The following is a 23,203-nucleotide window of genomic DNA, read 5'->3' as shown; positions in this document are numbered from 1 at the left end:
CAAATTGAAATTATTGCAGTACTACTCTAGGATTTATTGGAGAGGGCATCCAAAGGCTAAGGAAGAAGGATCTGGTTTGGTAAAGTGCCATGCTTCTCTCTGTTATATGACAAAAGACATCTAACACTGTTTGCAAACGTCTACTTGCAGTGGTGATCAGCGGAATCGTGAAATCACAGCAAACATGCATCTCAAATGCATAGGTTCCCGACAGAAGTTCCCTTATCTTGCCACACATCTGTTCCTCCTATAGATATCTCCATTTTAAACAATAGGAACACCTTATTTCCATTTTCCTAGTCCATAAAACTTGGAGTCACTTGACTCCATTATGTCTTTTGTATGCTATATCCAGACTTCAGCTAACTTTAGCTCTAGCTCAGAAATATCTCGGGAGCCCCCCATGCCTCCTCATGGTTCCTGTGGCCACAGTTATCTAAGTTACTGTTGTCCTCATTCTGCTACTGTTGTTGTCACGCCAGTCACCACGTGGCTTCCTAGAAAGGGGTTCCCCTGCTTCCTTCCTTCAATTCAGAAGCCAGAGTCAACCTTTTAAAATAAGCCCATGTTCCTGTTCAGCCCACGCCATCCCACCCTAGGGGTGTCTTATCTTTCTCTCAGGGATCTAACCCTTGCCTCCCTATGCTCACACCACAGTTTATCTCCCCGCCCCCCATTCCCTCCATTATTCCTGTATCCTGTCTCTACCTCCTCTACTTCAGCTCCCCTGGCCTCTCTGAATCACTAAATGCAGCCCACTCCTGCCTCCAGAAGCATCCTGTTTCTGGATGCCACTTGTTTTTCTTTTGTATTTCCCCTTATCCATGTCAAATGGAGATTATCAGAGACTTCCTCAGTTCTTAAAACAATAGTTCCCTTCTCCTATTCCATGCTGATCCCTACTCGTTCCCCCTTAATCTAGTTTTACCTATAAATTTTATCACTTTCTTTCAAGATCTCTATTCTAGTCTTTATGTTGTTGTTATTTATAGGCTTCCCTCACTTCTTAGAATATACACTTAATAATTTTTGAGACTGTGTGTGTGTGTGTATGCACGTGCACGCTCATGTACACAATAATGTGTGTATGTTCTGTTCAACCCCTAGTGACTAAAAACGTGTCTGGAGTATGGAAAACACCCAAATAATTATACAGTACACAAATGAGTGCATGCTTATAGGGTACCTAAGCTACAGTCATTTATCCCAAGAACACTGAAGTAATAAGCCCACATCTTCACAATGCTCTAAGGACAAATAAATAGCAATTGCTATCTCTAATCTCTTGTGTCCATTCACCTCCAAACGGGCTAATTACCCTTGTGGCATAGTATTTAATTCACAACTATAAAGCTGAGCATAGTACAAGGGACAACTAAGAAGAAGCTTATCTGAGATTGTAATAGCAAACAAACAGCAAAAGGAAGAAACTAGAAATTCAGCACTATGCTACCCTCAAATGCTAGGCAAACACTGAAAGTTCAGCTCAAGCTGAAAGTGGTTGCACATGCTGTCTGTAAGCCCAGCATTCAGGAAGCCCAGACAGAAGGGTCATCCTAAATTCAAGGCCAGCCTGGGTTACATAATGAGAACCTGTCTCAAACAACAGCAATGATAATCAAGAAGAAAGAAAATAAGGATGGAAGGGGAAGAAGGAAGTAATGGATGATGACTTCTGATTTTCCAGGGAGAATTATATATATATAATGTAAATATATATATTACAATAGGCAAGAGCTAAGGATGCAGTTTCCGTGGTAGAGAACTCTCCTAGTATGGATGAAATCCCTTGCTTGAGTCACAACATCGAGTAAAAGCAGGTCGGGTGATATACCCATAATTCTCTTGCTTCACAGAGAGTTCAAGGTGAGCCTGGGATACATGAGACTGTCTCCATGAGAGGATCAAGAGGAGGGGTGAGGAAGTGAAGGAGGGGGAGGAAGAGGAAGAGGAGGAGGGGAGGAGGAAGAAGAGAAAGAAGGAGGAGGAGAAGAAGAAGAAGAAAGGAAAGCAGTCTTTCAGAAGCAGGTAATTTCTATTTCCATTCTGTCTGAGAACCTATGTGCAAAAATCTGAAAACTTCCACACTGATTTCAAAACAGTATGGCCCCATTTAGGACTGGCCTTTTAAAAAGTACCTTTTCAGTTAGGACCATATAGGTTTATGAAGGACTAGGAAGCCAACAGGGAGCCCACTTCACTCCACTGTGAATTGTGTGGAGTGAATCCTAGGCTTGTGTCTACCAGCTCCTGATAAGATGCTCCCAGCACACCTATCTATTTGGCAAGGTCTTAATTCCCCAGCTGTTATGATGAGGCCATGTCCAGAAAGAGAGCACATCCTTTGTTTCCAGGACAGACACAGGAATGAAACCTCAGCCTTCCAGAGTACTCAAGGAAAAATGAAGTCATTTCAAAGTCAGTGCTCAGAGAATGCTGGGTGACCAATTCCAATTTCCAAGGTCCCTAGATAGCTTTATTAAAGCAAGTGAAGTGTAAAAAAATAGATCCAGTTCAAACAATGCAAATGTTCAGCTTTTCTCAACTAGTGATAAGTAAAATGGAGAAAAATAAGTCCTGGCTAAAACACACTCGAGGAACCTTCAGATATCAAAGACTCAGCCTCAAGGAGTTTTCAAAAGCAGAAGTAGGGCTAAACCTTTTTTACCTGGCAAGGGGGTGCTTTTCTCCTTAATGGAATTTTCAATGGAAGTTTTGAGTCAGCTCAAAACTCAGCACTTTGGACTCCATCAGATATTCATCCAAAGCTTCCTGATACATGAGCTTGAGAATGTATTTAGCTTTCTGGTGTCGCAGTTTTCCTACCTGCACAATGGACTCAATCAAATGAATTCTGCAGTGATGTGTGTAATACACATGATCTGGGCCATGGCTCAGTGCACAGGTCCAAAATTTGGGTGTCTTTGTAATTGTTCCTCCCTCCCGGTCCAAACCATCTGATCAACTACAGATGGGTACCTAGTGTGCCAAGTCAAGAAGTGGAAGCCAATGGGTCGCTGAGTGGATTAAGTCAATGGGAGACAGACTGGGAGTGGATTAAGTCAAGCAAGTACGATTTTCAAGTGGCTACATTGCTCATCGTTTTTAGGGAAAATCTGCACGTTAGATCCCTAACCTTGAATTACTGACAAGATTATATGGACTCAAAGGTCAAAATTCTGATGTTTAAAATGAATGAATGAATGAATGAATTTGAGACATGGTCGCATCTATCCCAGGCTGGTCTTGAACTTCCTGGGTAGCTGAGGATAATCTTAAGCTCCTGATCCTTCTGTGTCTACATCCTGAGTGTTGAGCTGTGGCCAGTTCATGCAGTATCAGGACTGGAGCCCAGGGCTGTGTGCATGCTAGGCAAACATTTCACCTACTGAGCTACTTCCCAGACTTTCGAACTTTAATTTAAAGTGCTTGTTTGGCATGGTCCACTAACAATTTAAGGTTCCATTTAATTGTAGAAAACTGTATTCATTTATCTCATGGGGAGTCAGATATGAATTTTCTCCAGTCTTCCATCAAATTGTTTAAATTTGGGGTGTGGGGGAGGGGAGGGAGATGCATTGTTTCATTACATGTCAAATCCCATTATGCAGTTCCTTAGGTTAATGGCAGTACTTGGGGTTTATTTAATTTGCTTTTCCCTACCAGCTGACTATTCTAGCTAGCTAGCATCCCAGCTTTGGTGGCACTTTGGCAGGGTTGCCACACACAGACCTGGGGCCCCATGTATCTGGGGACAGTGGTGAGTGTGCCCAGCACAAAATCACAGACTTACTGAAAACGTAAGATAATTTGTGGGTGTGATGATTTTCACAAAGATTTGTTTTTAGATTTTTATTTACTTGTATTTGCGTGTGTGTTTAAGTGGATGTGTGTCAAATGTTTGCCAATGACCATGGAGACTACTAGAGGGTGTCAGATACCCCAAAGCTGGAGTTCCAGGAAGTTGTGAGCTTCTTGATTTGGGTGCTGGGAACCAAATTCAGGTTCTCTAGGAAAGCACCAAGTGCTCTTAACCAAAGAGCCATCTCTCCAGCCCCTCTGATAGTGTTGTAATGCATTTGTATAATTCTTAAGTGTGAACTGTGAAGTTAGCAATGTCAAGATACAGTAGGCATTTGAGGGACTAGAGTTTTGGTTGTTTTTGTGACCTTTTTTTAAAGAGAGAAGGAATACGATTTTCCTTCTGGATCCAAGAAATTCATGGCCTACAATGTTCTCTGCCTCTATGACCTCAGAATCACACCTTCCAATCTGAGTCTATTTGTCTGTATTTGTGGCATGAGTGGAGGACTGGCAGATATACAGCATTTGCCATCTGCTAAAGCTGCAAGGATCTGCAAAGAGAGAAATGTGTTCGTCTGGAGGAATGGAGCTCAGAAACTCTCTTTCCCAGAAACTCATGTACCGAAAAAGTCAAAGTCATACATCTTGAATAACTCTTTCTTTGAATAGCTTCCTCCAATGAATTAAAAACACAACTGAGACATAATTAATGTCCCGAGGTCACAAAGTAGTGAAAACTTGGCCATCTGTGCAAGACAACCTTTCTCTTCCCAGAGAAGAGGAGGAGAATAACTGCACAACCTCAAAGACTTTACTGACTCAAAAAGTAGGGATTTGGTATCAAGTACATTTGGAAATGTTGAGGATCAGTGACCCAGTGCTTATAAAAACATGAAAAGCCAAATTTTGCCATGAGAAATCAATAAATTTATCGGGCAGGTCATTTTGCCATCCTCCCAGCCCATCATTTGCTGATGTCAGAAGACAGTTTTGGTTATCACAGTGCAGAGGGTGTGAAAGAGGCACCAGGAGGGTAGAGACCAGGGAAGCTAATAAGCATTCTCCAGTGCCCGAAGGATGCCCTCCAGGAAGGAGGTTTTCTGGTCTCAAGTGCCAAGATGGGAAAGTCTAATCTATACTTGTTTAAATATGTAGATTGCTCTATGCACTGCTATTTTAATTCCTAATCAGAATTGTGCTCACCCATTTCCCAGACAACGTGCTCACTAGAATTAATCTTACTTTTGAAAACATCCCCAAACAGCAACCTACATATTCAAATGTGACATTCAAACCTCAAACATCGTGAGATGCTAAATGCCTGTTGGGCTCTTACAAGGGAGGGAGAGTTCTCGTCATTGCCAGAACAGCTAATTAAAAAGAATCAGCAAGAACTATCAAATGTTCTGGAATGTCAAGGAATATCCCATCTACATTGTTTAGATGTATCCCACTATTTTGTTTAGAAAGGTGTTTACTCAAGCCCGAATTGCCAGGTGAAATTTCTCTTGCCTTAATGATACTCACCCCTACCCCTGTGTGCCCCCTGTGTGCTCAACCTCTAGAATGAGTGGCACTCTTTCCTGGTTTGCAAGCCCACAGTCTGGCTAGACAATCTACTTTCTGGAGACTTCTACTTTCAGCTTAATTTTGTCGGGATTTGACAGATAGGGATGACTTCCTAGGATCTCAGAATGTTGTTTGACAGGAATGTCACCTCTCTGGACAGGGATTTCCAATAGCCCTTCCATCAGTCAACTTTTCAATGGAAGCGCTCTCTCTCCTCTCTCTCTCTCTCTCTCTCTCTCTCTCGTCAGCGTTCTCTCTCTCTCTCTCCTCGCTCGCTCCTTTTTGAGTCCTCTTTTGAGGTACTAGGTGAAGAAAAATTTTGTTAGGCTGTCCTGTCTTCACTGGACGACTAATACTATCCCCCTTTCAACTGCTTGATGCTGGGAGAACCTCCACTCCCAGAAGAAACTACCAAAAGTGTCGCCTGACTTTGCTTAAAGGTTCATTGAGGGATAAAATCAGTCCCACGTGAGAATCACTGACTTATCCTAAGGCTCCTGGAAAGCCCTTCAAGTTCCTTGAGCTCGCTTGATTTGAATAGATGTTGAGGGGGTGGGGCACACAGCCTTCCTGATAAATGGAGGCAATAGAGCCATGTGGGTATCACTGCTGCAAAGTTAGGGACTTGGGTCAATAAGTCGGGGAGCCTCTCTCTCTAAAGGACATGTCCTGTACAGCACGGAATCCCTTGGAACATATTTAACAGGATTTCAATTACAGTAGCACTCTCTAGGGGACAATGTTTCTCCCTGACATCAGCTGACGACTGGCCATCTAAGGGGTTCTTAGGTCACATCTGATTCAAGGCAACCACGGAGAAGGGAACATGGCTTTATCAGTGTCCTGCATACGGAACTGCACAACAGGTAAGCTGGGCGAGGGTTTTTGACTAAGCTCAAAGAAAACAAACAGCACACATGTTTGGGGGGGAAAAGTCTTTTGTTTTCCAAGGAATTTAGACTTTGGGTAGGGGTGAGTTAAAAGGGGCCTGTGTTATTATTAGAATTTGAGAGTAGGACTGCTTGAAAGAAAGCTGGGATTTCCCTGGGGAAGGGAGACATAAAAGGCACAACTTTCAGATGCCCAGAGGCCTTTTATTTCTGTTGAACAGGACAGAGGGAACAGTGCAGGGAGGAAGAGAGAGAGAGCAAGAAAGAGAAAAGTGAGAAAGGAAAGATTGGATCCTGGATGGGAGGGGCAACACCCCTTTCTTTGTCACTGCAGGACCAAATGTGATGACAAACGCCCCCTAAAATTTCTCCAAAAGTTTAATGCTTTGAAATAAACCAAACCTGACTCTTTCCCCCCCTTGTGAAGGAAAAGGCAATATGAACATATTTATTTAAATAGATGTTTAGAATTTTGTGGAGTTTCAAATATACAGAAAAATCGCACAGTCCCCTTTCTCCACCTCATCCAGAGTTCCCCGACCACCACATCAACAGCTCCTCATCCCGTCAGCCTCTGGCTACCTTTGTCTGCCTTCTCTATGTGTCCACCTACATACAGGCTATGACCATTCTGTCTTTTCCTGATCCATCACACTAGCAGGTCATTTTTGGATGACTGAGGGTTTTTGTTTGTTTGTTTTTAATGTTTTGGAAGTGGCTTAGGGGCATAATTGCCTTAATCTTTTCTTGTTCTAATATTTAGATAGCCCCACCCTCAGGATGGCATCTCAATTTAGGATGTCTCCCCTAAAATGTGTGTATGGGGAATTTTATGTCTGGCCACTGAGAATGGGAATTAATTGAGGGCCCCATGAGTCAATTTGCAGGGGATGCTTTTTCATGTGTTTTCAGTTGGGGGGGGGGGCTCGTCAGTTTTGAGGCGTGGCTGTGAATGGACCCATTGAGAATTTCCTTAACACCACAGAGGCTGGGGTTTACAGAGGCAATGATAACAAGGAGAAGGGGGGGCGAGATCAGCGCCTCTCTGGAGTCTCCCGATGTGTCTTTGAAATGGAGTCTGCCAAGCTAATCTGCTCCATGTCACCTACTGGGTTCAGTGAATCTGAAAAAGCTGTCTTCCTAAAGCTTTCCCTCAAGGAGACAATGATCTCTTGGAATTTCAGAGTCTACCTGGTGCTTTCAATTTCACCTTCTCGCTAAGGCCTAAACCAGGGCTGGCCCTTCCAACCACATTGCACACAAAGACTTTCTCCTTGGTGAGCTTCTTGGCCACTGTGAACCTTGAATGCGCAGCCATGGAAGAGTGAGCGTTTGTTTCAACATCTGCTTTGATGATGAAAAAACTGGAGCTATGCCTCCCAGCACAGCTGGTTCGACTATCTGTCTTTACCTTACCTCGCTGCTTTTCTCTAATGCCCAGTTGTGGCCCACTGATGTTTTGTAAAACAAAAAGCACAAACTCCAAGAAGGTCAGAGAAGGCTAGTACCGGGGACATGCTGTGTAGGGGCTTCTTGGTGCTGACACAGGAGTCTTCTGCCTTTACGTTTATAAATTTGATTTTTGCCTAGTTTATAACTAATTGTTAAATATGCACTGTTGCCAGGTTGTCCATATGGTATGGCAGGCTTTAGGGTGACTATGGTTAATAGATTTATAAATTAATACCTTTAAAAAAGAGGCTTCCAGCCCCTTGTTTACATTATACATGTTTGGGATTTGTTTGGGGTGGTGTGGGGATAGAATGTCCGGCCGGGTCCCAGCTAGAGCATGCTTTGTCACTGAGCTGTACATGTCCCTAACTACTTTTTAACCTTTTCAGAGAATCTTTGTGAAAAGGTGTGGCTAAGCTGTCCAGGCTGACCTTTAATTTGTCTGGAAGCCAAGGCCTTCAAAATTTGGGATTCTCCTGCCTCAAGTTCCCTTGTTGCTGAAATTAAAGGCCTGTGTCACCAGTGTGTGTATGTGTATGTATGTGTCTAGTGTTGGCAACATGTTACCAATGACTTTCATATTGGAAAGCAGCAACACAGAATAGTTTCTTCACTGTAGGATGCTGTAAGTCTGTGAACCAAGGCATAAGTTCTTCCACAGAGGAGCAATGGGATACAGATCTGGACAGGAATGGGGCTCTGGACTAAGCCAGTGTGTGCTATCTTCTTTACTGCTAACCGTACACATTTGTTTTAGCTACCGATTTTCTATTTTACAAACTCTGGCAAGGGTTTTAAAACTGTTCGCAATCACAATTCCACTGCAAGGGAATAGTAAAAAGCAGGGAAGACACCACTCAATCCACACGCTCCAGATCTTTTTATTGGCCTCTATTAAATAACAAAGGGGATCTGTGCCCTTAGATCACATCTTCCCCAGAAGGAGCTCAGACTAATCTGTCACATTTGGGACCTAATGTGGGTAGACTCTAGGCCAGGACTTAATGAAACAAAAACCAAAGAAAACAACAATAACAAACTAAGTTTCTGCTTCCACAATGTTGGGGTGTCTATTTTAAAATGATGTGACAACTTCACATCTAATAGGATTGCTAATTTTTTTATTGAGCAAATATCATCAGCAACAGTGAAGTCATGGGTTCTAGTAGCAATTTTTCATTTATTTTTAGCTGAGGGAGCTGCCAGTCAAAGAAGTGTGGGTCTTTGATTACAGGGAGTTTGACTTCCTCCTTTCTTGCTAAAATTTCCCTTTGTCTTTGGTAAGCACGACTCTGATGAGTTCCTGCTGTAGCTGTACCGGTAATGTGTGGTAAGCAGGACCCAACCCACAGTAGGCACCCTAAAATATCTGCTGGGAAATGGATGGCTTTTATTTGGAAGATAACAAGGTGATATCTTTAATCCCTTATATTCTTCCCCAAGACGAACTTTCTGGAAAAGCCTTTGCTGATGTCCAGGATCCCCTCCCAGCCAATTACTCTTGGATGTAACCCCTTCTTCCCCCTCCACATTCCAGTGTTTTCATCCCTCTCCTCATTGGCCAGACAACTCCTGAGTCAGGTAGAGGGCATAGCTTCCCCTGAGAGCATGTCCTCCCATCTCTGGACTTTGTAAATACATAAGAATAGAGATCTGCTAAGCCATCCTGAACAAGCTGTCAAAAGATGTGATGAAACAGCTGTCCACAGAGGTGGCACAGTCATGCAGCCATCAACAGATAAGCAATATTTACAGTCTGTTGAGTTTCTTTTCAATAAGTAGGTGCAGACAAGCATTCTGATGGCTCTAAACACTGGACAGGGGTGTTTTATAGATTGTCTTAATCTATATTGAACTTAGTGAAAATGTGATTTCCTATGTCATGGACTTTTGAATAATTAAAAAAATCCAAAACAATAACTATTCAGCTCAGATTGAGGAAGAGGGCCAAGAAGTCCAAGGCCAACCTAGGCTCCAGCAAGATGTTGCCTCAAAATAAAGCTAACAGGTAGTGAGGATCTTTTGTTTTTAAAAGGCTAGGTGTGTGTTTAAGACTCGAGTTCATTTAGGAAAAATATCATTTACATTTTTATATTTAATTGCATTTTCTTCAAAGTGGAAATCTTACATGATTGCCCTACTCTGGCCAAAACATGAAAGAAAGAGTTGTTTTGCCTTTACATGACATTTCTGAAACATCTGGTTATGGGAATTTGCCAATAGCAGCAATAATTTAGGATTTTCTGTTATTGGACTCAAATGCATAGTGTCGGAATCAGTCTAGCATTGTTCAGGGAGGATGGTATATGAATTTCAGGAATCTCTTAGCAAAGGTCTCATAATTCACTGACCATAACCTGTTTCATGTCTCCCAAAATAGGATTAATGGAGTGGGCAGCTGCCCTGAGCAGTCTTGTCACTAATGTAGCTATAGTAACATGTAATGTGTTGTAGCAGTGGTGCCCATAGACATGCTCAGTAAGGTTAGCTATGGTTATCACTATCTACTTTGCAATGATATTTTTGTCGCAGCTTTATAAACCTCTAACTCATACAATTATCTCTCCCTTCCCCTTATTTCGGAATTTTTGTGTGTCAAGCACTACTACCAACAATCGGGTAAAATGGAGGATGGACGAGGCATTATCATCTGAATACATATTTTGGCAAAGGGGAGGCTGCCTTGGAACTTCCACCTTCCTTGCTATAATATTTATTTTTCTTTAATAATAGTTTATTTTTGAAGTGTATCAAAGGTGAACAAATAAAAATGACAAACGAAAGCCTTCTGCTGTTGTCTGGCCAGAGACCCAGGTGGACCCCCGTGTGGACACTTTAGTGCTTTGTCTCAGAAGCTTCTCTTCTAGCCATCTTTCTTTGTCTTCTGGGTGTTTTTTTTTTTTCAGTATCTTCAAATTCAGTAAGCAAAGCTTTCTGATTTCATAGTTGAAACTCAATGAATCAAGACAACATTATTAGAAAAGGAAAAGCTACCCAATGCAAGGTTAAGCCTTACAGATTTCTGTTCAGAGAACTCATCATCATCTCTAATTCAGAATTATTTTATAGCAACCTTTCAAAACGCACACGAGCTTAGCCGACAACATGAAGTTTAATACATGGCTACTTGGAGTTAGGAGGGGGGTGATAGAGAGAGTTTACAAACTTTAAATATATATATATATTTTAATCAAAAGAAACATACATTTACTTCTAAATCTTATATTTGCCTTCATAGTCAGCTCTCACACGCTAGTTTTTAAACATTGCTTATGAAATTAAATAACTTGGAAAAATAAATAAGCTTTATTATATAAAGACATATAAATCTGTACCACCCAAAATATTCAGAAATACGTTAATGTGACTGCTTAAAACTATTTTTCAGAAAATACGGTTGTGATATTTATGATCTTTTATTCTGTGGTATAATGAGGTTGTAAAACACTGACGTCAAACCTTTTGTCTTTCTACCTATAGGCACTGCACAGTGTGATTTGAAAACGAGGTAGACACAAATTCTTAAGTTGGCCAGGCTGAAACAGAAACATAGCCCCCTTCCCCGCTCACGGCCTCTCATCATTCAGAGCCATGAGCACAGCTCTCCAGGGCTCAGTGGATATACCGAGTTGTCACGAAAACACCCAAACAAGCAATTTCTGTAGAGAAGAACCACTATCTACAAGAGACCAGTGAACAGAAATACAGGGCAATGCAAAAAGAAACGCCACCAAACTACTCTGGGAGTGTGGCGGTGGCAGTGGCAGACACCACTTTCTTCCTCTGGATGCATTTGCTCAGTCTAGAATGCTCCTGATTTGTAGGGCATCTCTTGCTTCCCTTGACAGTATAGAGTTCTCTGTCCAGCTTGTCCCATGTTTCATGGGACAGGCATATTTATTTCCCAGTGTGTTTTTAGGACTGGCTCCATAGTTCCATAGTTCAACAGAGCTGAAGAACACTGTTTCTTAAACAAAGCAAGAGTCTAGGGACATTATTTTTAAAAAGCCAGAAGAGAAAATTTTGCAGAATTTTTTTTTTGAGGCAGATTCTTGTAGCTCTGGCTGTGCTGGAACTTATTATGGTCCCAAACTATAGGTGATTCTCCTGACTCAGTCTCCTGAGTACTGGGTCACAGGTGTGAGCTGCTGCAACCAGTGTTACAATAATGAGTCTCAGACCTGCTGTGACTCAAGTCAGAGCCAAGGTCTCTCTAAATGGGTTGTTTGTGGAGACTCTGGGGGCTGTGGCAACAATGATTTGGGTTTCTTTCTCAAATGCTACTCCTTCCTAGGCAGCGTTGATGTAAGCTGTCTTTGTTTGACCTTGGCTATGTCCCACAGCGGTGACTGCTTTGTGATGTGACAGTGCCTATGTGTGGGAGTCCCTGGGAGCAAAAGCAACCTGCTGGAGGAGTCAGTGCCACCATGCTCTCTATTGGAAGTGAGACGTTGGCACCTCGAATGTGCGTCTCTCTTTCGTCTACTTGCTAACTTCACTGTAGCTACAGTGGGAAAGCACCATAGGAAAGACTTTACAGCTAGAAACAGGAGTCATTGAGGTATGCTGAAATGTAGAAGTCCTAAGACATTATACCAAAACATCCACGTAAATAAACATAAAATAATCCAAACCAAAATGCTATAGCAAGAGTCCGAATGATTGCTCTCTTCAATGTACATAAAATTAATATATTTAAACTGCCTACCTACTAAAACAAAATGCTTTTGATTTAGTTCTTAAAAAAAAATCACAGTTTAAAAGCCTTGCAAAAGTGGCCACTCTCTTAAGACAGTAGAATTGAAATCTGAAAGTCAAACCAACAGTCGCTTTATGAGATCACACAGGCAGTAGAGCTTGCTTTAAAATCTACAAAAGCTGGAGCGCAGAGAACTTTTACTGTCTTTTCTTCCTCTCTCACAGTTTAGAAAACTATATGTAGCCCCAAGAAGAACAGTAATATTAAATATGCCCCAGGTTTTCAGTTAAAACAATCAGCAGCTTATATTTAAAGATTTAAGCTATTAAATTATTAATAGGGGATATACTGACAGAACATCTCAGAAAAAGGAACTAACATATATATGCATGAACAGACACACATATGTGTGTATGCATATACACAGACACATCCCCAGATCTATATTTATAACTCATTATGAACGTATATTTTCTATCTTCCTAAAAATGTATTTGAGAAAAGTATGGGATCTAAGGGTTAATATGCAGAGAAGGAAAACAAAGATTGCTTTTCTTTATCAAAACCACAAGACTACGCAAGGAGAAGATTCTCACAGAGGAATAACCAGTGACTTTAGACCTAGTGACATACTACTCTTGAGAGTGTGAAGGGACCCAGGGGAATTAGCTCTGGTGTCGCCTGTACACAGAGTGAGCATGCCATGGGCTCGAGCGGGAATGTTTCATGGACAGTAGTAAGCAGCAGTGACAGAAAAACAAGGATTTTCAGAGGCCATCCTGTCTGCCCTAACATTACCTCAGACCTTCTTCACAGCATACATCTGGAAAGGTGCCAGCGATGAAGATACAGTATCCTTAGAGAACCATAGACGTGACGCTGTGACTTTTCTTAAACTCTGGGATAAAATCCCACAGCCTACTGAAAGAGCACAACCCGAGCTCGTGTTTCTTCTCCTTGTTCTCTACTGCATACAGAAGCCTTCCAGCTAACTGGGGCATGGAACCAGCCCTGCTGACGCAGCCACTGATGCCCGAAAGCCTGACTTTGAGACGCATCAGTGGGTGTCAATCAAGCTACTTCAGCTAATCTGCTCTTCACCTGGCATTAGGAATGAGTAAAACCTTCCAAGACAAGTCTGACTGAAAAGTCATCTGGAAGTGACTTTATATAATACTGATTTCAGCTTCATTGCAATGAATGTGCTTCCTAGAATATTTACTGTACTAGATACATCAGACCTACTGGCTTCATAATATTTTGTCACAGCTTATCCTAGGTACTGTGCTGACACAGATAATCCATCTGTTTGCTAATAGCTGCCCCAGTAGTTTGTTTTGACAGTGACAAGCCTGCCTTGCTGTGACAGCTCCTGCCTAAGGAAAACGAGGAGCAAAGTAAAAGCTGATCTCAGATGGCCTTCTTGACTGGGGGCAGGGAAGAGATTCCAGATACCTCAGAAGGTATCGGGCCACTGGTTACACGGCTGGTCACCTATATTTACAAAATGGCTAGTCTACTGGTGGCTCTAGACGTTATGCGGGTTATGCTAAGGTATTTCCAAGCCTCGCAGAAGCAAATGATAGTAGTTGAAGGAAAAAAAATGCCTTGGCCTCAATAAGCAGGAACCTTGCTCCAATAGCACAGCTTAGAAAGCAAAGACTGGCTACTTTTGAGCCATTTCTCTAAATCGTACATACATACAGCTTTTCTAGGCAAAGGAAGCTACTTCTTGGCACCATTCCTGCATGAGGTATATGTATTCTATAAAGTCACTTCGGCAGTATCACACGGTATTAGTTATACCATGCCAGAATAGAGAGAAGGTAACCGGGCATTCATAGCACAGTATCTAGGACGCTTTCACGGGCGTGACAGTTCTTGGCTGTGAAGGCATGTCCCAGAATATTATAACACTGAGAGTTTGGGCAACAAACATGAAGCATTAGGGCCGTACCGAGCTCCAAGGGCCAGTACTCCACGCAGCATCTCGTGGGCAAGCGTGTGTGTTGCACTGCTCACGGTCTGGAGGCTTGTCAAGAACTTCACAGCTCAAATCTGGGAACCGGTCACCATTGGCCCGCTGACAGACCACCAGTCTTGTCCGCATGCCTCCACCACACCGCTTGGTACACTGGAAGAGGGACAAAGAATGCGACAGTTATTTGTGTGAACAGCACATGGCAAATTCTATTTCCCCACAGGAAACTTTTCTTGGCTACACTTTGTTGTAATGTTGGGCAGCCTAAGTCTGACAGACAGAGCCAAGGCGAACTGCCAACAGTGACAGAGTCAATGGACCACAGTTCCTGTGAACATTAAGTATCTCTCAGTGAGGGCTTCCTTTAGATCTGTAGTAAGGGCTCACTTCATCAGGTTGAGAACACAGTTACTTGCCTCATATTTAAAATGAAGGTTGGGAAGTTAATTTAATCAATCTTAACTCATTAGCCAGTAGCTAAGATAAAATTTGTTGAGGCATACAGAAACAAGTAAATAAAAAACAAATAACCAGAAACTACTCAATATCAAGTGAAAGCGATAACGACTTGGCCTGTTTTGTTTTGTTTCATTTTATTTTATGGTAGTTGATAATTTCTTTCTTTTGTTTTTGTTTTGAGACAAAGTTTCGCTGTGCAGTCTAGGCTAGTCTGGAACTCACTGGAATCCAGACTAACTTTCTGTTTCAGCCTCCTGAATGCTGGGCTCATAGAGACAAGCAGTCAGGGTCAACTCCAAGTTTTAATTTTAAATGTTGCTGAGGATTTAATCCAGGGACTGAGTTTTATACAACCTGCATGTGCCGGCAACTTCTATGAAGCTGCCATAGACGGACCTTTGCTGATTCTCTTATTCCATTTGTGATGTGCAACCATTTAACTCAACCTTCGAACCTCAGGACAAGTACAACTGTCCCTTAGGATGAATCAAGAGCACGACGGGAATGGACGCCAGCTGATGTTCTGACTCCCAGCAGGACTCACATTTGTGAGACGGGAACAAGTTGTATTTCTTGGACAGTGCTGCTGAGCTCAGATCCAGGAACACAGACATCCAGTTTCCCTGCTACATCGAGGGCAGCTCTCCCACACTGGGACGGGTCAGCCTGTGATGACTGACAGCAGCCCAGCAAAGGGGGGGGGGGGGGACTCGCCTGGCTTAGATTCAACTACAGAAGTCTAATTATGGATCCCGCAGGACAAAACTGCACTGAGTGTTGGGAAGACTCACATCCCAGGAGTCTCAAAGCCCCTCTCCCCCTCCCTCCCTCAGCATCACTGCCCAGGAAAACATCAGTGAACGTCAACAAACATTCCTGGGTCAACTGCCTGTCCCTTGTAGGTTATGTGTATGAAATGATGAGACACAGGCATGTGGCCTAATGAGCCCATCACCTCTATGTTTTCTTTTTTCCTCTTGGTGCTGTGGTCTTCCAGGTGTTCATTTTCAGGTTTTATTTGGTAAACAATCAAGACACAACAACTCAGTAAGCCTTAAGTATGTGCGTCTCTTACAGATTCAACCATAGAGAGAGATTTTAGTAACATAAATACGCATGTAAGTCCTACTATAAAGTATAACAAGAGTTCAAAAGGCCCAACACTACTGCTACTGCATATCAGTCTTACTATTAATAAAGTTATTATTGCATTATTACAGTATCACTTGATTGATTGAAAGTTACACGTTAGGCATTTAATGGATGCTATCTCATATAATAGTCATAAATATTATGCAGGTGGTATTATTACTATTCCAGTTTATGTGTAATGACATGAAAATTGAGCTAAATTATGTTACTTGTTAATATCACAAATATGATAAAAGTCATATTTAGGTCCAGCCAGAACCTGCACATCCTGAGCCAGGGTCTAGCTGGGTCAGACTGTCTGATCCTTCCCTCCATGCACCCTCCTCAGCTCCCCAGATGTATCCATCCTCATCCAGTGCCCTGAAAGAGTCGCACCCCAGCATGCATGGCCTTTAACCTCCAGGCATAGAGAGGAAGAGATCACAGACACACTCCCATTCACAATAGGCTCAAGGAAAACAAAATATCTAGGAATAAACTTAATCAGGAGGTAAGGTATACGACCTCGACAATGAAAACCTTAAATCTCTGAAGGAAAAGATATAGAAAAATACTAGAAAATAAAAAGACATGCCATTACCATGTTCACGGATTGACAGAATTGGTATTCTGGAAATGACTATCCTGTCAAAAGTCATTTACAGATTCTGTGCAGTCCCAATCAAAATTACCATCTCATTCTTCACAGAAAATTTTTAAAAAAATCTTGTTAAAAAAAAAAAAGACCCTGAATAGCAAAAAGGATCCTGATCAAAAGGACAATGCTGGAGAGCTAAGCATTCTAGACCTCAAGCTATATTACAGAACCATAGTAACCAAAACAATGTGTACTTGCCTTAGGTTTTCCTATCACTGTGATAGAACACCATGACCCAAAGCAACGAGTGTTCATTTCATCTTCCACTTCAGCTAACAGCCCTTCCCTGAGGGATGGCACTGAGGATGGCACTGAAGGATATGGGGATGGGAACTCATGCAGGGCAGGAACCCGGAGGCAGGAACTGATGAAGAAGCCACGGCTTGCTCTCTATGTCCTACTTAACTTGCTTTCTTATATAGTCCAGGACCACCTGCCCAGGAATGATACCACTTACAATGGACGGGTCCTCCAACATCGATTACTAGTTAAGAAAACGTCCCACACACTTGCCTACAGAATAATCTTTTAAAGGCATGTTCTCAATTCCCTTCTCTCAGATAACTCTAGCTTGTCCCAAATTTCCAAGAAAAAAAAAAACCCATGAAAACAAAGGTACTGATGTAAAAACGGACCCAGAGACCAAAGGAACAACGGGATGTCCAAATTGAATACCTAAATATCAAGACACTGAACTACAGTCATCTGATATACGATATTTGAAAAAGATTCCAAATAGAAATATTAGAGACATTGAAGCATCTTTAACAGATGGTGCTGGGGAAACTGGCTGTCCTTTGAAGAAAGATGAAATTAGACCTTCATCTATCAATTTGTACAAAAACTCGTTCCAAATAGGCCAAAGACTTAATTGTGAAGCCTAAAGCATGGAAATGACTAGAAGAAACATAGGCATAGGATGGGGATGTGGGGAAGAGCTTTCTTCAGGACCCAATTTGTCCAGCAACTGAGGCCAACAACTGGCAAGAGAGATCCCAAAAAACTAAAAAGCTCTGTCCAGCTAAGGAAACAGGCAGTCAAGTGAGGAGGAATCCTACAGAGTGGGAGAGAGTCTTTGCCAGCTGTACATCTGATGGAGAATAATATCTGTCATAAAGTGCATGGAGAACTCAAAGTACAAAAAGAAGTTAAAATAAAAGGGCCCACTTTTTAAATAAAATAGGCTTGGGATCTGAACAGAGAGCTCTTAAAAAAATGGCTAAGAAATATCTCAACAAAGTTCATCATCCCTAGCAATTAGAGAAATGAAAATCAAATCAACGCTGAGATTTCATTTTACCCCAGTCAGAATGGCAAAGATAAAAGTTGCTGGAGGGCATGTGAGGGGAAGCAAATTCTCTCTCACTGTTGGTGGAATTGCAAACTGGTCCAGCTGGAAATCAGCGTGGAGAATCCTCAAAAACACGACCCTGCTATGCCACTCCTTGATATATGCACAAAGGATTGGATGTCTGTTTCACAGACACCTCCTCAGCTGTGTTCATTGCAGCTCCACTCACAATAGCTGGGGAACGGAAACAACCTAAAAGTCCTTCAACTGACCACAGATAATGAAAATGTGATACATATATATTATGAAATATCATTCAGCTGTAAAGTAAAATGAAATCATGAAATTCTCAGGGAAATGGGTGAACCCAGGAAAGATCATATTGAAGAAAGTAATGTGCACCCAGAGGGACAAGTATCGCTTGTTCTCTCTCTCATCTCGAAAAGGACCATGGGGTAGGGGAAGCAATCGAGAGGGGAATAACAGTGTATAAGTGTTCTGAAGAGGACTGGGGAAAAAAGGGGGTTCTTCAATTAGGGAGTGGGGAGGAAGATAAAGAAGTGGAGAGGAAGGTAAGAAAACAGTAGAGATGTCTGTAAAAGTCAGAAGGAATCATTGTATTCCACCTAACATTATATACAAGACTGATAAGTCTGTGTATACATGTGCATACATCGTTACATATGTTGTCCCGGCTGACAATGCTCCTTCCAAGAGCTATGGACTACCTAACAGTACCCTGACATCAGACGTGAGAAGCCTTCTTTTGAGTTGTTGGTTGGAGTTGTCAAGAGACTCTCAAACACAGGTTATTGCAGTTGCCCTTGATTGCCTCCCAGAGATGGAAGGTAGATCCTATTGCTGAAGACACCATGTACTTCAGAACAGGATCCAGAGGATCCAAGCTCAAAGCCTCCTCTGCAAGGACTAGCTTTGTGGTACCAGAAGGTGCCATGCAAACTTTCAAATGAGGAAAGTAACCAACAGTCCTACCCAGCTACGATGCCTATGTAATAAAAATATCCAGCACGGTAATAGCCCCAAGGGTGCAGTAGTAGCATGCGTATCTCTATGGTAACCAACAGCTCTCTAATTGGACTTAAGATCTATTCAGTGAGAGAGAAATCATGCAAAGTGCTGTAGACATGGCCAGCTACCTGAGGCTAATGATTTTGTGGTCTTAGAGGAGAACCTACAGCCACCATCTTTTTAGATCAGCATAATTTCTAACTGCATTCTAAATATTTATTCTTATACCCACCATTAGAGAAATATCTCTTTGCAATCATTACAGAAACCCTTAGCCAATCAAAATACAGAGAATAAGTGGCCATGTGGTACCCAGCCCTAACTGTTAGAGCTAACACAACCCAGGCAGCTAAGGCTCAGGGATCAGAGTGGAAGAGCCGTGAAAAGATTGTAGCAGCTAGGAGAACACCCAAATTAGTTATCAATAGCAAGTGGCCATCCCTAAAATCATGTACATACAAGTAACAATGTAGGAAGAGAGCATATTGTATTTACATAGTTAGGGTTATTATATATATGTATAAAACATATAGGAAAAAAAAGAGACCATGAATTTGAGAGAGAACAAGGGGTACATGGGAAGGCCTAGAGTATAGAGGAAAGGGAAGGGGGAAAATGAGGTAATATGGTCTTAAAACACACACGCGCGCGCACACATACACACACACGCACACACACACACACACACACACACACACAGAGGAAATGGACCTGTTTTATGCACTGTGTTACCCTTTGTCAGGCAAAGTGGGCAATTCTATAAAGTCAACAGTGGAAGAAATCACTCTTAGAGCAGGGGGATATAGAGCTCATCCTTTAATGTCATCTGTGACAAGAATAACACCCATTCTGGTTTCGTGAGGAATTTGAAATCTTAGAAGGCACTCTGCCACGGGAACAAGTACACCCAAAACTATAGCAGAAGCAGCAAGACTCCCATAGGCTACTTCGACATGTGATTTCCATTAATTTCTTAATCATCAGAGGTTAACTAATAAACGACTTAGGCTAGATTTACGCACGCAATCTTCTGTCATTCTCCAGCCCCTACCCATTCAAGCATTCTCTTCTTATAGTAATAAGTACATTTAAGAAGCAGGGGAGAAGGGCTGGAGAGATGGCTCAGAGGTTAAGAGCACTGACTGCTCTTCCAGAGGTCCTGAGTTCAATTCTCAGCAACCACATGATGGCTCACAGCCATCTATAATGAGATCTGGTGTCCTCTTCTGGCATGCAAACATATGAAAGGAATGTTGTATACATAATAAATAAATAAATAAATAAATAGAAGCAGGGGAGAGCTAACAGAGATCTCCTAGGGAACCCCAGATCTGGAAGCTCCTCCTAAATCTAGTTCCGAAAAATAAAATATTAAACAATAGCAGCCAATCAACCAAGGAAAGATAGAAGATAGACAATGGTTTGCTCTTACCTCTCCCCAGCTGCCGTAGGCCCACTGGGGACACGGGCCAGACTCACAGGCCCTTTGCTCATCAGGTTTGATTCTCTCTACGCAGTCACTGGCGGGGTATCCGTTTTCATCCTGACACACCACCACTCGCCTCTGGGACCCTCCAGCACAGGTACTAGAACACTAAGCACACACAACAGCAGATTTATCTTCACATCGCTTGCCTTCTGCACACACATAAACCAGCTGGCAGAAAGGCCAGAGACAAATGACAGGGACTGCCGCCAAGTCTTCATACACAGTGGAGGAAGGTAACTGGGAAACTGGGCACTTCCCCAAGGTGGGGCTGTTCACTTTGTACACACAGGCAAATGCCTGGATGGCAGAGAGGGGCTTCTCCCCCTTTTCTCCAGGCCATGGGTAGGTAGTCAGCCCTAAGGAGTGATACTGTTTATAGAGTCCCCCGTGCATTCCCCTTCATTGCCCACCTTGTTCACATTTCTAAGAGGGACAGATGTGCCAAGGGACACCAGTTTGTGGGCATTTTTTTTCAAAGTCTCAAGAGCTCCTTTAGAACCAACGTTTGGGCCTCTTTGAATACAGAGGTTAACTCATACTTAATGAAATTGTCAATTGTGGAAACTGAACTTCCACACAGACTCAGTGAGTTCATAAATGTGCCACAGAATGTCATTTAGACATTACTTCCTAGTGGGGGAATAATCCCTTCTCCTTCTCTTCACAAGAACCTATATTTTAGTGGCTGATGGTAGTAAGACATACTCTATTTGCTTTTCACTTCCTCAATGAACTCCATTGAATTCCATTGCCACCAACCTCTCCTTGGGTCGTTTCAGTGGAACATTCTTGAATGGCAGTTGTTTGAATTTCAGCTGGTTTCCCACACACACTTCTCATAGCTCTCCCATGAGTGTGCAGGTGGAGTTTTTACCTCTTTAACCTAGTGCATGTCCTAGCACCCTCTCTATGACCCTTGTTGTAAAATTGGCAAGCTTATACTCATTGAGTCTCCAAAGCGATGCAATTTTCTCCAACTAACCCTCCTTGACGGGACGGGGAGAAGGGGGGACCACTCTACCTTAGAGCAGAATCATTCAACCTGAAACAAATATATCTTCCCTATAAATGGATTTAAATGAAAATAGCAATAAACCATGAAACACCCCCCCACACACCAAAACCAAATAACAACAAAAAGCTTTCATAGGATCACCAAACTACACATATGTGACTTCCTAATTTTTTTTTCACACGGGAAAGGCCAGGACACGCTCTCCACCCTCCACCAGTATTTAGAGCTTTCCCAAGTGGGAGACTCCCAGGATCCAGGAGAGGAGGAGTTGAGAAGGCGAAGGGGCTGGCGAGCACAAAGCCAACAGTCACACTGAGGGGTCTGAGCGCAGAATCCAATCAGCAGGCAGGGGCCAGTATTTGTACTGCATTTCCATTCACCGTAGGGAGTGACAGACTTCTAATTCCTTTTAGCCCAGAAATAACATAATTAGCAGTCCTAGACCCAGAAGGACACTAAATGTAAAAAGCTAACAAGACCCCAGAGTGGTCAGCCTGTCCCCTCTAATGACGTGGCTCCCAGAATCTGATGTCGCCCTGGCTCTTCAGAATATGCCAGCCAGCATTTCAGTATTCCACAATGTACTTTTGAAAAATTTTTCCAGCAAAACAGTTTAAAACATCCACATGCAGGTTTTTTTTCTTTTGATGTTCCTTTTCAAGGCCTTTTGTAGTTAGAAGGCCAGCAGTAGCGACTGTGACAAAGATAACTGTCAGTAGTTGCTGGCTCCATCCTGCAGCGAGCAGAGCACAAAGAGCTTTCCTCGAAGCATCTCATTTAACTACAGAAACTATCGAAAGCAAGACAATGTTGTCCTCCTTTTGCAGCCGAGGAAAGTGAGACCTACAGAGGGAAGGGCACCTGCCTCGGTTAAGAACGCCCTTCCAGTCTAGGAGATAGCTCAACAGGTTCGATGTGCTCGCTGCCCAGACTGATAACCAGAGTTCAATCCTTGAGCCCACACAGTGGAAGGAGAGAATCAACGCCTGCAAGCAAGCCTCTCATCTTCACAACCGTGCCATGATGCACACATGCATCAATAAACATTAAAAAGGTAAAGAAAGAGAAAAGAATTCCTCTTCAGAAAAGTTTCTCTGCCCCCTCTCCTGCAGCGTAGTCTGCCTGCCCCTTCCGGTTCAACCAACCGTGAAGTCTTGTCACCCAGAAGTGACACCTCCTCCTCCAACTACAAAGGAACTCTTCTCCGGGACTGCAATGAAGCCATTGTATTTCCCCAGCTTGAGAGCAAATGTGTGTCAATAAACTTTCAAAGGAAAATTTCTTCAGAAGCAGCTCTAGTCTGTTTTCCTCCAGGCACAAGTAGGAGAGACAGTCAAAGTGGGTACTCACCGCTCCCCAGGGGCCAGTTCTCCACTGGTTTCCTCCAAGCACATGGGTGCGGCTAGGGCTGTCACTCCTGGGACGGAAGTCCTCATTTTGATATGGGTAAACCAAGCCAGTGCCTGAGATCCGTTGAGGGCATGGTGACATGGAACAGTCCTGTTCAGTCTCGGGGATATAATCTGGGTCACACTCACTCCGATCAATCACGTGGTCGCTGTAGTTGACACACACCACTTGTCGGGTTGCCTTACCTTGCCCGCAAGTCACGGAACACTATGTTAAAGATCCAGAAAGAAAAAGGGGCTATCATTTGCGAGTCCGAGTTACGTTATTGAAAATATGTTTCTTCGCGTGGCTGAACATTTTCCCAGGTGCCCAGCTTAAAGTCTTAG

At 42.7% G+C, this 23,203-nt stretch overlaps 1 protein-coding gene across 2 annotated transcripts in view; it reads right to left on the bottom strand.

The window, feature by feature from the left end:
* The window catches only part of Adamts9 (ADAM metallopeptidase with thrombospondin type 1 motif 9), a 173,121-nt gene that overhangs the window by 73,019 nt on the left and 76,899 nt on the right, over positions 1-23,203 (bottom strand). For both annotated transcript variants that reach the window (XM_038319790.1, XM_038319791.1), the window contains exons 26-28: positions 22,818-23,084; positions 20,396-20,557; positions 14,372-14,548 (exon numbers count right to left, since the gene is read on the bottom strand). In XM_038319790.1, coding sequence (XP_038175718.1) covers positions 14,372-14,548; positions 20,396-20,557; positions 22,818-23,084 — 606 coding nt within the window. The remainder of the gene's footprint in view (positions 1-14,371; positions 14,549-20,395; positions 20,558-22,817; positions 23,085-23,203) is intronic.

The sequence above is a fragment of the Arvicola amphibius genome, chromosome 2 (genome assembly GCF_903992535.2).
Source record: "Arvicola amphibius chromosome 2, mArvAmp1.2, whole genome shotgun sequence".
NCBI classification, from domain to species: domain Eukaryota; kingdom Metazoa; phylum Chordata; class Mammalia; order Rodentia; family Cricetidae; genus Arvicola; species Arvicola amphibius.
The sequence above is the reverse complement of the archived record's forward strand: the minus strand, read 5'-3'. Positions and strand labels throughout refer to the sequence as shown.